We start from the raw sequence: 14,523 nt of genomic DNA on the forward strand, positions 1-14,523 counted from the left end.
TTTGGCTTCCAAAATACTGGCTCCTCGTGCAATACGAACAGTGAAGGAGAAGTTCTGGTTCCTGGTGCCCAGAGGAGTGCGCCCTCCATGTCTTCAAATGGATCTGACATGCTCTCTCCATTAGAGGGCAGAAGCATGCTTATGCACAGAGAAAATAAAACAAATTTACGTGCCCTATGTGCTGCATAACTTCTAATGTTAAGGGCAGGTGGGACATCATCACAGACAACTACGCCTGCTGGAGAGAAAAAGAATCAGGAAGACCCGGCGCCTCAGGGGTTAATTTCTGCCATTTGGGATAACTCCCTGGTCTTTGTAGCACCTCCTTCTGTTAAAAGCTGGAAATAGGCCTCCTATATGGCAAACACAAATGTCTAGCAGATTTGTTAAAGATTAACTAATGCAGGTAAATACCTATTTTTCTAAAGACTGACAATTTTGATAGAAAAATACAAAAAGGTTGCTTTTGACTACTGATAATGATGAGGTGGACGTTGGTTAGATCTGAGGAGCGGGGTGAACACTAAATATGAGGGGAATTATTTGAGGATTCCTGTTAGTATTCTGCCTATTGTGTTACAACCCTCGGTGAAAGCTGTGATGCAGTGCTGCATTTCTGTACACATGTAATCCTCTGAAGTAATAAAGGAATTGCCTGTAATTACACGGGGAAATTGTTGCTTTCTGTTCGATCCGGTGACACAGCTTCTGCAAGCAGTAGAGAAGCCAAGAGTTTGCCCTTAACCAGATACAGACTGCAGGGGAGTCCAGGCCAAAAATGTAACCTTCTTTAGTGTCCTCTCGGTGCCAGCTGTGGTGGGGATATTTATGACACGGCCACTTTTCCCCTAGGAATTGGGCCAAATGACAGAGTTGTCCCTTCAGGTCCGGGTAGGTCCGGAGAGCCCGCCGGGCGCTGGAGCGGTGACCTTCTGCTGTTGGGATCTAAAAGTTAGATCCCAATCTGAATGCTTATGGGCTAACCCATCGCCCGTTTTATGGAGACTTCATCTTTTTAGTAAAGGTTTGGAGGTGCCTGGGAGCAAGGACTGAGTGGCCTCAGCCCGGCTCATCCCTCCCGGGGCTGGGACCGGGGACAGGGATGGCCTGGCCTGGGGGCTGCCTGCAGGGCCCCTGCCTCATCACAGGCCTGTGTGACCAGCGGTGCCACCCCTCTCTGAGCCAGAAGGCAGAAATCATGATTGCTTTTACAAAACTTCTTGCTTTTACAGGGGCATTTGCAGTGCTGAGAATTTTTTTCTGGTGTTTTATCGGGGACAGAGTTTACGGTCTGAATTAGATGGAGAATAACGATGAGCTGAAAAATATTGCGAACAGTAGAAGATGAATCAGACTCAAACTGGTGTTTTAGTACAATAATTGCTTTTCAGTGAACCTGAGAATGACCTAAATATAACAGTTTTGCAGGAAGCAGACTTTTCTCACTTCTGCATGCGATTGCTAGTCCAGTAACTTGATTTGACGTCAGCTGACGGCAGTAACTTAAAGGAAAAGCGAGGAACCTAGAGCTAACAGTCAAGAGCAGTTTGGATGAGGGAAAGAGAGTTCCTCGATATAAAACATGAAAACAAAGCAATTAAACCTTTACAGTGCCACGATTTCATGAGCAGTGCAGGAGCACTGGCATGTCGGTCACCTTGACATGAGCCGGGTACGTGGCTGCGGAAGCAGCCGGCTCACACCGGGGTCCCGGCGCTCCCCGTGATGGGCGCACGCACCCCAGAGCGGTCAGCGGGTCCAGCACGAGCACAGCCCCTGCAGCCAGCGCCCTGCGGCTCTTTTCTCTCGCCTCTTCGTGCCAGCAGAGAGCAGGTTACCCGTGCCTCGGCTTTGCTCATCGCTGAGGGGGTACGGCTGGCAGCCGCTGGGACCCCCTCGGGCGTGCAAACGGGCAGCGGTGCTTGGCACTGCAGGTTGTGGCCCAGAGAAAAGCCTTCTAGAGCCAGACATGGCAGCAACCAAAACAAAAATGGAGCACCGAGGATGCTCGCAGGCCTCGTTCAGGTATGGAAATGCGGTCAGTCCTTTCTGGCAGCAGTGGGCAGACAAACCAAAGCAGGTAAGGTGCTGGGAAGGCAGCAGCAGCACGCAGCCCGACAGCCCTCCGCACACGAGGTGTCGGGCTCGCCTGGATGTGGCGATGGAGCAGGGGTTAACTGGAAGATCCAGCTCTTGTTGTCCAGAGAAATGCAGATCTGGCCTTGAAACATTTCCCAAGGTCTTGGCACTTCATTTCGTAGCTGTGTCTCATGCTCTGAATATTCCCAAGGCACTCACTATCGTCGGATGTCGTCTGACTGTCTCTCGGTTGCTGTTTGTTTCTGTGGTTGCACGTTGATAAGGTATCTGGTTATGTCTTGCAGCCCTCAGAATCCAAGCCCAACGTCACCCCTCTCACCGTCCTGGCCCATGTTCTCTGCGCCATCAAGTCCTATGCCCACCTCCTCTACGTCCAGCGACTCATCCCCCATCAGGTCTGTTGCAGAATTTGCTTGGCTTTCCGTTGCTTTTGCTATTTTCTGTTTAATTTACCTGGTTTCCCTCACTTCACTTCCCTTCCCCCTTTGCATCCTGCTCAAACTCCCCTAGTGCAGCTATCTGCATTCAGCAAGAGAGGAGCTTTCAAACGTCTCCTGCCCCGGGAGAGGCCCTTGGCACCTCTGTGGCACCCCCTTGCCCCCGGTGGGTGCCGCCAGCCCTCACGCGCAGCCCTGTGCCGTGCGATGCTCAGACTGTGGCATTCAGCACTGGCAGGTCACGCTGACGGTGAATGGTGTCTCTTGTGGTTTCTGTGGGTTTTGCCCAGCCTTGTCAGCTCCCTGCAGCTCGCTTCATTCGTCTCTACAACAGGTAAGCGAGGTACTCTCATCCCAGCTGCTGCCGGGAGGTGCAGATGTCTGTAAAATGCTGTGATACCACATTTTCTGGCCATTCCCCTTAGCTGGAATGTAAGGGGGGTGAAGGGCATGGTGCAACGCAGACGTTTGTCTGCTTTTACCCCATTTCTCAGGCACTGGGACATCGCTGGAACAGATTGGTCCTGCAAGCCATGGACAGACCAGGGTGGGTTCCCAGTTGGACCTGGAGCAGGTTGGGCTGTGCAGAGGCTGCTGCCCGCTGGCACCGCACAGGGCAGCAGTGGTGAGGATTCACCAGCGAGAGCCCTGCACCTGCAGTGTGCAGCTCGCTGCCGCATGCGCTGCCCTGGAGCTTTTGGCACACCACGAGCAGCGCCTGGTGCCTGCGCTGCGGGTACCAGGGATGCTCAGGCGGGGGAAGCCGGGGTGATGCCCTCAGGCAGGGTTTCCTTCCCCTGAGCCCATCCGTGGCCCAGCAGAACGAGGCGCTGTCTCGTCCCCGCAGCAGCACTCCTGGCACGGCGCTGCTCTCAGCCCCCTGCATTCGCAGCCGCAGGCCGGGGCAGCAAAGCCTCTCGTGGGGAGACGTGTCGAACCTGTTTGTTCGTTGCAGGCACAGACCAAGCTCTTCCCCCACACCTACAGCCATACACGTTGCCTGTACAATGTCTGCCTGTTTGGCAGGGTTATTTATGTGTTTTGGTACACGTCTGCAGAGGCTGACAGCGGTGTAATATCATCCGAGCAGCCTTCTTCCTCTGGGGGAGAGAGGCTCATCATCCCCGAAACTGCACAGGGGCACATGGGTGATACTCCTCTGAGTGCTTTGCTGGCTGCGTGCCATGCTTGGAGGCAAAAATTCAACATGATCACCAGCATCCAAGCTTCTCGGTCCCTGCAAGCCCAGCAGGGCTGCGCAGGGCGTGGGCGCAGCACCGAGCACAGCGGGTGAAGGGGGCTGGGGCCGGGGGCATGGCGTGCTGCAAGGGGGGGCTTGGGAAGAGAAACACTAACTGGAATAGTGTGAGGTAGGAAGCCAGAAAATGGCCTTTTTGCCTGACAGTCTCCACAAACGCTATGCAGGAGAAGAGGAGAGGAGAGGAGCAGAGAGCCTCCCAGGCAGCCAAGGCCCCTCTTTTGAGCAGCAGTGCCCGTACCCAGCTGGACAGCAATTTGCTGCTGCTCGCATCAGGCAGCTGGAATTCAGATAGGAAAAGCCTCGACTAAGGGGCTGTGCTCACAGCAAAACGAAAACCGTGCACAGCTTCCCTGGTTTGTGGTTTCTGTGTGAGCAAGAAGCCCTTTCGCCACGAGGTGAGAGTGTGCCGGTTACACGGGGCCCACCCTGAGAAAGCTCAGCACTGTTTGTAGTCCCCAGAAAGAGAAAAGCCCTCGAAACCACCGGCTGGGAATGCTGACGCCCTGCTGGTTATGCCAGTGCTGGGGGCACTTCCCTCACTTCGCTGGGGCCGTAAACAGCCCGGCGCAGCCCTGCAGACAGACGGACAGACGGCACGGTGCGAGGCGGGCTGGGCCTGCTGCTGGTGTCTCCGCTGCCACCCACCCTGCTGGGGCACGGGGCTGGGAAGGACGAGGGGGAACCGGGGCACGGGGGCAGCTCTGCTGTGTGGGCGCACTCCGGGGCTCCTTCCTCCCCCTGCACCCCCCGGCGATCGGCCTCCACTTCTGTCCCCGTAGGCTTTGATGTGCTCCCCTGCACAGCGTGGGCACGCCGACTCTTTCCCAGCAGGATCTGTTGGTTGTTAAATCTTTTTTTGTCTTCAGGTACTGTCTCTAAAGAAGCGCAGCAAATTCTTCACGGACTTAGTTATTTTTCTGTTTTGAAATGCCCTTCCCCAGGTGCTAATTCTTCCTCCTGAAATTGGACAAGGAGCTCTCCGAGAGCGCTGGGCTTTGGCAGCTCCCTGGTCTGGTCTGCAGCGGGTTGCTGATGGCCCCTGCTGCCCGCCTCAGCGCCTGCCCTGCAGCCCTTACGTCCCCGCAGGGACCCACGGAGCATTGCCAGCTCCCCATGTACTCCTGCCCCGTGCCTGGAGCTCTCGGAGGAGAGCTTCACCTCTGCTGGGTCCTTCTTGTTCCTCCCCATGGCAACCTTGGAACCCTTGAGGGCAGGGGTCCAGGGGCCCCACAAGAAGCAGGAAGCGACTGCTTTTGTGTATTGACCAGAGAACGGTTTTCATGCCAATAAATGCTTTCTTTTTACAGCTCGCCACTGCGGAAAGCGCGAGCTTTGTACGCCTGCAAGGCAGAACACGACTCGGAGCTCTCCTTCACGGCAGGCACCGTGTTTGACAACGGTGAGTGCCCGCCGTGCCGTTGGGGGAGCGGCAGCGGACGGCTCTGGGGCTGGGGTCCCGGGGGGACGGGCTGCCGGAGCTGAGCCCCAAGCAAGGGCAGGGCAAGGTGGGAGGGCAGGGGGTGAACCAGGGCACTGGTGACATACCGTGACGTTAGCTTCCTCCTAATGAACGACTCATTGCCCCTCGCTGGCAGCCTTTGTGCTAGAGAAGCGCTGCAGGAAGCGATCGGGCTCTTGTCCACCGGCACCGAGGCTGCGGCTGCCAGCCTGGGCGGCAGATAGGCAGGAGGCTGTCCCCGAGTTTCCAAATGGACTCTTGTTCTCTGACAGCATCTCTCATTTCATGTACATGTGAGAAACTGCAGAGCCAGTGTTAACAGTAACATGAATAAAGCTGCAGAGAACGCCAGTTGGCTATTATTTATTTTAGCACTGAGTTTTGCAAATTACTGGTTTTCCTCCTGTGACTCAGGGAATAATTTGTACTCTAAGTTCATGGGTTTCCTTTCAGTCCTGTGCCTAATGACTATCCCATTTCCACCACTAGAAGTCCCATGAAAGAAGAAAGCAGAAATTCTTGAAACAGGCATTAAATCCAAGGGGTATCTTGCCTGCCTTTTTGTCTCCATGCTGAAAAGAGCCGGTCACCCACTCCTTTTTTAGGCTCAATGTGAAAATGACTTTTTCAAGACCATGATTTAATTCATCCTAGGGGAGATGTGTAGAAGGGGGGGGGGCGGTGTGAAGGATCCTGCTCCATGCCCTGCTCATTGCCCTGCCCCTGCCCTGGGGTCCGAGCCACCCACCCGGGGACGATGGGCGCCTTGGCCCCTGTGGCGGAGGTGGCTGCATGTGCACAGGGCAGGAGGCGAGGGCCCGCGTGGGTGCCACATTCTTTGTGTCCACCTTCATCTGGCAGAGTCAAAGCTGTGGCTCAGCAGGCTGGTAAGGGACGGTGCAGCACGGCATGGAGGGCATGCCGAGGTTTCCCAGGCTGTGCTGACACGTAGGAAGTGCCTGCTGCGACCTGAAGGGCCATGCAGCAGCACGAGGAGGTGGTGCGCTGACCGACAGCAGCATTTACCAGGGAACCATTCTCTATTTTCGGGGTAGGAGGGCTCAGTTTCCAAGTACCAGCACCGGAAATATTCCATGCACTTGCCATAATGTTTCGTACAGGAGATGGAAAAGTAGAGTGTGTTTTTTTCCTCTGGATACTGAGAACTGGAATAGGTGGCCTCTGATTAGTCAGGTTTTTGGAGACGACGTTAATGAGCATGGACCTTCTGTTTCCTGCATCAAGGGAAAGAGGCTGTGCCCCACGGACAAGAAGTTCTGTTTTAGATATAATCCCAATGTAAAGAAAAGTCTTCTTACTGCTTTCCAAGTAGTTCTTGGCTTTTATATGCTAAGCATTGTCGTTTGGGAAGCTGCTACCCCATGCACTGGTTTTGCCCTGGGATATGTACGAGAATATGGCAGAAAAGGGAAGAGAATTAATACATGCGAATTAAAGAACATACTTCTCCTAAGCAGCACCATAGATATCTCATAAATAAACATCGTCTCCCCTTTGGGAGCCCGTGGGAATTAGAGCAGCTAGCAGGGGAACAAGTTTGAATTAAATACATTGTGTTTGCTAGATAAAAATCAATGGATTATTCAGGGGAAAAAATATACAGCATGTTCTAATCACTTAGCAGCGTAGCCGGGGCTCACGTTAGCTGGGGGAAGTGAGTTGGAAACAGCTCGGTAGAAATATTATTGTGATGGAGGGGGGTTATAAAACCTGAAGTCAGCACATGTATCTGGGAAATGTTCAAAGAGAGGTGGTTTTTTGACTTCAAGGTTCCCTGAGGGAACGTGGCAGGGCAGCATCTGACGGGGAGATGGAGGTGCCACGAGGCACGCTGTGCGGTGCCCACTCAGTAAACAGCGTCGTGTTTGGAGATGTAGAAGTTTCACAGCGTTGTTCTGCTTTAGTTATGTGAATCGCAGGCTTTCAGCAGACCTCGGGCACTTGATGGCTGCCTGCCCCCGTCGCAGGGCTGAGCGGGAGGGATGTCCCTGGCCAGAACTGGGGGCGGTGAGGGCCCGGGGTCAGCAGGGGGCTGCTCCCAGGTGTTTCTGGCCTGCAGTCGCCCCTGACGTGGAGAGCTCCCTGGTCGGAAGCAGTGAGCCCCCGCTGCCGACAGGTACTGAAGGCTTTATGCTGGCATGCAGGGAAGTTGCACTGCATTTGTTGTCTGTTTTGTAATAGAGAATAACATTCTCCTCCCTGTCTGTTTGTGTGCCCCGCTTTATCTGACAGTGTCCAGACAGAAATACATGGCTGTCTTTGGGACATAAGCGATTCTGTAAGGGAAGGCAGTCGCTGGAACTCACATGACTTTCCGCTAAAGCACTCTCCCAAGCCACGTGCTGAGGCCAGGGGGCTTGCTCAGATGCACACAGACATTTACAATTTCTTTTCTCTTGCTGGACGTTGGCCAGGGCACTGTGAAGTCAAAGGAATTTTAGTGAAGGTTTTCCAGGGGGCTTTCCTGGTGGCAGGTAGGAGGTGTTGCTTTTCCCCTGAGCTGGCTGTTAGCCTTTGGTGATATAAAAGCCCTAAGACTTGAGAGCAAGAGGGGTGTAAGCATGGGGCATAAAGAAAGCCCCAAATGGGTAAACCTAAGAGCCAGAACTGCTCCTGCACAGCCCACGGTGGAGCCAGGCTGCGTGGTAACGCTCTTTGTTCTCCTTCTCTCCTCAAGTTCACCCATCCCAGGAGCCCGGCTGGTTGGAAGGGACCCTCAACGGGAAGACGGGATTAATCCCCGAAAACTACGTGGAGTTTCTATAACTCGGGGCGCAGGACGCGGCCCCGCAGAGCGTTACATGGTATCCATGGCAAGCGCTGGCTCGCGTGCTGCAGACCATTTTGCTCCTTGCCTCCGTGCGGTGCGGAGGGCGTCCCCACGGCCACGGCCACCGACGGCTGCGTGGATCCTGCCACGTGTCCCTCCGTGCTCTGTGGTGCCCGGGCTTGCAGGAGGCTCGGGGAGGTCGCTCGGCTCTCCCAGCATCGTGCAGAGGCAGGCGATGCCTGACGTCCACGTCCCCTGTCCAGAGCTGGTGCAGCAGCGAGGGAGGCAGCAGAGCGGCAGCCTGCAGGCTCAGGGGGCTACGCCTGCAAGCCGTGAACCAGCGCTCACCGCTCACCGCTGCCGTGAGGCTGCCTGCAGAGGGGCAGCAGCTGGAGCTGCCAGCACGGATCCTGCCCGGTGGAAGGAAGAGCCTTCAGCACCAAGGGGCCCTTTGCTCCCCAGCCATGCCCTGCGCTCCATCAACCGGCACGAAGCGGTGGAGGAAGGTGCTCGGGGCTGGCAGCAGACCGCAGGCTGCTCTGCGGCAGCGTTTTGCATGACACCGAGCTTCCCTCCCTGCGCCTGCACCCGCACCGGGCACGCATCCTGCCCAGCACAGCGCCGGTCCTCGTGGGGTGCCAGGGCGGGGGGCGGCCGGGTCCCCCGCCAGGGAACAAGGACATTTGGGACCAAACCCCTCCAACTTTTTCCAGTTTTTTCTTTTTCTTTTCTTTTTTTTTAGATTTAGATTTATGCAGGGTAAACATCTGTGATCTGTGCAACCGGCATTTCCTTCCTGGAGGGCAAGATGCAGCTCCAGATAAATGCTACTTCTTTTGTTTGACTGGCTGTTTTGCGTCTCCGCTTCCCAATGCACATTGCAGGGGGAGACATCCACGCTTTGCGAATGCCCAGGCCGCTCGTGTGCCATTTCGGAGCTGCATTTGCTGCTCGCCACCGTTGCTTTTTAGGTGGTCTCCGTGCTTGCAGCCTGGCGTGTCGTCTGTCCGTGCCAAGTCTGTGCAGTGCTGGCTGTGCGAGGTAAATTATTGCCATACCCCCAGAGCACCCATTGCTGGTGTAGCCAACCTGCAGTCTACAGCAAACAAAGGAGGAGCCCGTCGGCTCCATCCCCACTGCGCCTGCCTCCAGAAGGACGCTCGTGCCTCTGTGGACAAACCTCTCGCTGCTTCGGGTCATTTTTAAGAGGGAGGGGGGGGAGAAAGAGCCCTGTGTGCCTGCAGAGCTGGACCTGCCAGGTACCCTGTCGGGAGCTGAAATGATTATATTTTGTAATAGCAAATCCTGAAAGAAAATGCAGCCTGTGGGCAGAGGGACTGTTGTGTAGAAGTGACGCTATCGCACACCGGTGAAAATGGGTGTCTTGTCTTTTTGTAATAATTTTAAAGACTCTGAGTGACTGAATCGCTGCATGTGTCACTTTTATTTTTGAAAGAATTAATGTATAAATAGAGTATCTTAAAATATTATGAGGGAAAGATCTATATTTGATATTTTTAGAAGAGCTGTAATAAGAGAAGTGAAGGACATTTGAAACCGGCTACAGAAAAAAAAAAGCCTTGCAAACACACTCGCATCCACAAACACCCCCTGGGCCTTTGCTCCTCTGTGTGCTTTGTGGTGTCACAGAAAGGACAGAAACTGAAATTTCAGACCTCTTTAAAATTCATTCACAGTAATTAAATTTCCTGGACTTTTGTCTTTAAAAAAAATAATAGGAAGAAGTCATTTTTTTCCCTAGTTCCTAGGGCTGTGGCAGTGCTGCTCCCCTTCCCGCCAGACCCCAGTGCGGGGTCCCTCCTGTCCCTGCGCCCCCTGCTCGGCTGTGCCGGGACGCAGCTGCCCCATCCCTGCCCTGGCCCTGCCCCTGCCTCCCTGGCCCCCTGCGTGGCCAAGGGGGACAAGAGCAGGCAGAGCTCTCCACTTACGGGCACCAGCTGTGCTCACAGGGTGGGAAGTTGTGGAATGGAGAAAGGGAATACACGGCATGAAGAAAAAAGTGGTCTGTCCAGCAGCCCCAGGAGGAACAAAGATGCTGATCTAAAAACCACACCCAGCAACCACGGATCTTCATTTCTAGATGTGCACATTGTTTAAGAAGGGACCTAGGTAATTCTTTTGATTTCCTGAGTTTTCTGTAGGAATAACACCTCTGTGAGTGGCACGCTGACCCACTGAGGACACAGCGGGCACATCAGGAGGCTGCTGCTGCTCTGGCAGGATGACGAGGTCAGCAAAGCCGCTGGCTCCAGCCTCTGAAGTCTGCCGTGCTTTCCACTGTAAGGTGCTGGATGAAAAAGGCCGAGAGGTCTACTGGGATCAGCGTTTCAGTGGCAAGATGCTGATTCTTGTTTGTCCTCGGACTTTAACAGTGAGTATTTGTGCCATTTGTTTATTCCCATGCAGTAAAAGGTGGGGTTGGTCTTCATCCAGTCCCAGCAGCCGCTGCAGAGCAGATGGCAGACGCTGACTTTGCCTCTCCAGAAAACGATGCCAGTGCCGGAGCTTTGCCCACTTGCCCGGTGGGGAGCTGCCCCCTTTCCACTCCCTCCCCACCGCGGCTGGCGGCACCCAGGGGAGCCTGCCTGGCTCTGGCTACGTTTTAAATCCTTCCTGCCTCTGTCGACTGCCTTTAGGGCCAACGTGCTCCGTCTGGGTGACGTGTTACCCTCCCTGAATTTATGTGTTTTCAGGAGTTACAGGAGAGGGACAGGAGGGATTAATGGAAAGGAGAACAAAATGGGTAAATATCTTACATGGGATCACGCTTGTGCTTGGGGCCTCCCCATCCCGAGCTGTTCCTGCGGCGTTGTCCCCTCCTGCATTCGTGGGGTGCTGCTGGAGGCTTTTGGCTCAGAGCAGCGTCCCCCAGCACGGCCTGCTGGCATGACCTGATCTCTGCCCTCTGGAGAGAAAGCATACCATGCATAACGGAGAGTTTTAAACACGTTAAAAACACCCCAAACCCCACATTTAGAGGATACAGTATTTCAGGGCCTCCTTATTAAAAATGTATACCTCGGTGTTATTTTCAGCAGTGGCATCAGCACTGGGGAGCACCTTGCTGTACATACAGCACAGAATCATCGCATCGCTTAGGTTGGAGAAGACCCCTCTAAATCATCACGTCCCTAACACTACAAGTCCCCCACGAACCCACGTCGCTTAGCACCACATCTGCACATCTCCTAAGCACCTCCAGGGATGGGGCTAGCTTTAATACTGGAGTAAACATTGGGTTATTCCAAGAAAAATTAAAAAGATAGGAAATATTTTTTAAACCAGCTTGATATGGCATTTGATGCTAATATTTTGAAGTCACCAGTTAAAATGCTAAGAAAGAAGGGACGGTCAGACTTGCCAGTAGATGTGGTCTTTCCTGTGCTTCCTGTCTCACTTTAGACTTTAAAAAATTTTAAAGACTTTGCAATAATATTTGTAAAAGCAAAGATCAGCAACAAGTCTTAGGGTGAAGTCCTGCCATGTTTCAGGTCGATGGCACAAGCCCTGTCTGGCCATGGCCAGGCCACGAGGCGCTGTCCCCAGCCTCTGACACAGGTGGCCCTGCTGGGGTACCACTGGCCCACGCTGCAGCCGCTGCCTGGTGGTTTTTTTACTGATTTGATGGCGTTTTGCAACAGGACGTGGAGCACCCCGTGTGCTCTGGGAGCACCCAGCCGGCTGCAGGTCCCTGTGCGCTGCTGGGGGCCGGTTGGGTTGGGCTGGGCTGGGCTTGGCTCTTTTTTTTTTTTTTTTTTTTTTTTTTTCCTTTTTTTTCGAGCAGGCTATTACTCAGTAAGAACAACAATTTCAGACGCTGGCCATAAATTTTTCAGATTCCCATCTGGCTCAGCAGTCAGACAAAACATCCTCCTGGTAATTGTCTTGTCTCGAGATGGCTTCTGCCGAGCTCGGTGGCCTCTGAATTGCAGCCCAGTCCATTACAGCTAATTACAGCCGTGCTCCACAGCAGCTCACGGTGCTCTGGTTATTGCTGTAGCGCACACGGATACGTGGGTGCTGCGTCCTCAGCACCAGCGCTTTAAGCTGCAGGCGGGCTCCTGTTGGTCCCTGCTGCTTAATGCGGAGGGAGACGGGGGCTGCATGGGCCGGGGGCTGAGAGCACGCAGCATGACGGGGCAGCACCTCTGGGCACCCAAGGGATGAGACCTTCCTGCGCCAGGGCCACCCGGCGGTACCCAGGCAGCCGTGTGTCCGCACTGGGACTGGCTGGACAAACGCCTCCGCTTCTGGGAATGGGCTGAACGCGGTGAGCCTGGTGCAGAAGTTTTGTTATATTTATTTCAGGCTCTGCCTGCCACTGTATTTTGTAAATTGCGTTTGAAGCACTGGAATTTTCCCCTGAAGAATGATGGCTCTTATTTTAGTTTCACTTCTGCTGACAGCTTAAAAGAGGCTGGAAGTGAGGGATGAGAGGAAGATGCTCATTAGAGACTCGGAGCGCTGTCACGTCTGGGTTCCCGCAATAGCCAGCTGATGGCTCTGTTTAAATACTGAAGAGGAGTTATTCTGATTTATCTGAGAGATTTCACAGCACAAATCCAAACAGCTCGTGCAGTATTTGTGTAAGTCCCCGGGGCATCTCTGAGCCTTCCCTTGGTTTGTGGCCGATGCTGGCGGCGACACCCCACTGCCTGCAGCCTGCGGGCCTTCAGGTGATGCTCAGCCGTGAGCAGCCTTGGTTTCATCCCCCCGCTGGCTTCTCAGGAGCTCTCATCGCTGCAGGGCTCTGCCCCGCACACCCACACCCCTCGTCCACACCGGTGCCAGGACATCAAGTGAAACAAGAAGTTGCAAGAGGCTGGTAATGGAAACGGGGCTGCCCCACACTGCTTCGCCCAGCTCTGTTTCACAGTCCCATGCCCAACGGCAGCCTTCAGGCTGTGGGGGTGACAGCCACTGCCCGAGGCTGAAAAGTCAGCATTGTCCTTGCCATGGGAAAATGCGGAGGGGTTTCTGCTTTTTCCCACATCCACAGAGGTTGTTTGCCACTTGCTTCCTACCTCTGCCAGCTGTGTTTGCTCCTTCCCAAAGCTGCCTGGTCTGGGGGGAAATCAACCCCCAACCCCGGCTCCTTATCAGGGTATCTGTCTGGGCCGACCTGCAGAAATGATTGAAATAGCACAAAACTCGTGATTCCAGTGCTCTCTGGAGCAGCACGCAGTAAATCACGGCCAGCCTGGAATAGCACTTGGTAATAAAATACACAGACCAGAAATATCCTCCTGACAGGGCCGCTTTTAATTGATTGTGCACGCTGTGTGTCTGTGAATGCAACCCGGCTGCGGGACACAGGAAAAGATACAGATATAAAAGCAAACCTGTGTTTCTACTCAAAACAAGGAAACTTTATTTCCCTGGATGCAGGCGCAGGCTTGATTACACATAAGCTTTTTTCCACTGGCCGGGAAGGCGTTTGTCAGCATTTCTGGGGCCGGCGCTCTCATTTCCCCAGCCCTGCTGGGCCCCACCACCCCCAGCCCCTTCTCCTGAAGAGGCGTCTGCCACAGGGGCCACGGAATGGCATTTGCTATTTTCGCCTTTTTTCCCCCCTTTTATTTATTTATTTATTTATTTTTTTCCCAGCAGCATTTCAACTTTGATACTTGCTTTGGCGATGTGGCTGGAAGCACCGGTGAGGAAGGTGATGCCAGCATGGAAAAAAAAAAAAAGCGGTGTTTGCCTGTTCAGACGGCAAAGCGTGTCAGTGGGTCAGAGCGGCCGTGCACAAAATGCTCTGAGCAGGGATTAAAAGGGCGCGCAGCCAGCAGGGCCCCGTGGCCAGGGCGGCCGCCCGGGGCTGGGGCAGCTGTGCCCGCTGCAGTGGCAGACGCAGGCTGCTTGGAGGGATTTTGATGTTAATAGCTCTTCGTATTTAATGGCCAAGTGAGCCCAGTACCAGTAGCTGGGTGTGCTGCTGGCAGGCGGGAGGTGCTGGGGCCGAGAGCTTTGTTCCGGCAGGAAACCTGAGAAAAGCTTCCCTGGAGCAGCGGTCCCAAAGATTTCCTTCACCCGGGGCAGAGCAGAACATCTTCATGTCCCCGCTTTATCTGCTGAGGTGTGGGGCACGGCTGAGAGCGAAGCCGCGCAGTGCGAGCCCAAGCAGCAGGTGCACCCCTGAAATTTCAGCCATCTCGGTAGGGCAGTGATTTAAGGCAAACTGGTGTAAAATTGAGGAAAGTTAACGCAAAAAAAAAAAAAAAAAAAAGAAAAGAAAACCTAGTGCTGAAGGGACGTGTTCTGCTTAGGAAGTGCAGAGTATTTTAATTATTCGAATGAACCAGAAATCTCAAAGCAATTATAGTTTGTGCATTTGGGCTAATTCAATTTTTTAGCTTTTGGGAAATAAAAATTAGAAACAACTTTTCTAAAAAATAGGCATTTAAAGCCCTATTCTCTGGGCAAGGAGCTGATTATTTGAAGACAAGCACAG

At 53.8% G+C, this 14,523-nt stretch overlaps 1 protein-coding gene across 3 annotated transcripts in view; it reads left to right on the forward strand.

Annotated features, from left to right (window-relative positions):
* Nucleotides 1-9,653, forward strand: part of ARHGAP26 (Rho GTPase activating protein 26) — a 126,262-nt gene extending 116,609 nt beyond the window's left edge. For 2 of the 3 annotated variants that reach the window (XM_035338668.1, XM_035338666.1), the window contains exons 21-23: nucleotides 2,385-2,495; nucleotides 5,106-5,197; nucleotides 7,956-9,653. In XM_035338668.1, the coding sequence (XP_035194559.1) occupies nucleotides 2,385-2,495; nucleotides 5,106-5,197; nucleotides 7,956-8,044 (292 nt within the window). In that variant the 3' untranslated portion in view covers nucleotides 8,045-9,653. The remainder of the gene's footprint in view (nucleotides 1-2,384; nucleotides 2,496-5,105; nucleotides 5,198-7,955) is intronic. The other variant, XM_035338669.1, reaches the window with a different exon arrangement.
* The last annotated feature ends 4,870 nt before the right edge of the window (nucleotides 9,654-14,523 follow it).

The sequence above is a fragment of the Oxyura jamaicensis genome, chromosome 13 (assembly GCF_011077185.1).
Source record: "Oxyura jamaicensis isolate SHBP4307 breed ruddy duck chromosome 13, BPBGC_Ojam_1.0, whole genome shotgun sequence".
NCBI lineage: Eukaryota > Metazoa > Chordata > Aves > Anseriformes > Anatidae > Oxyura > Oxyura jamaicensis.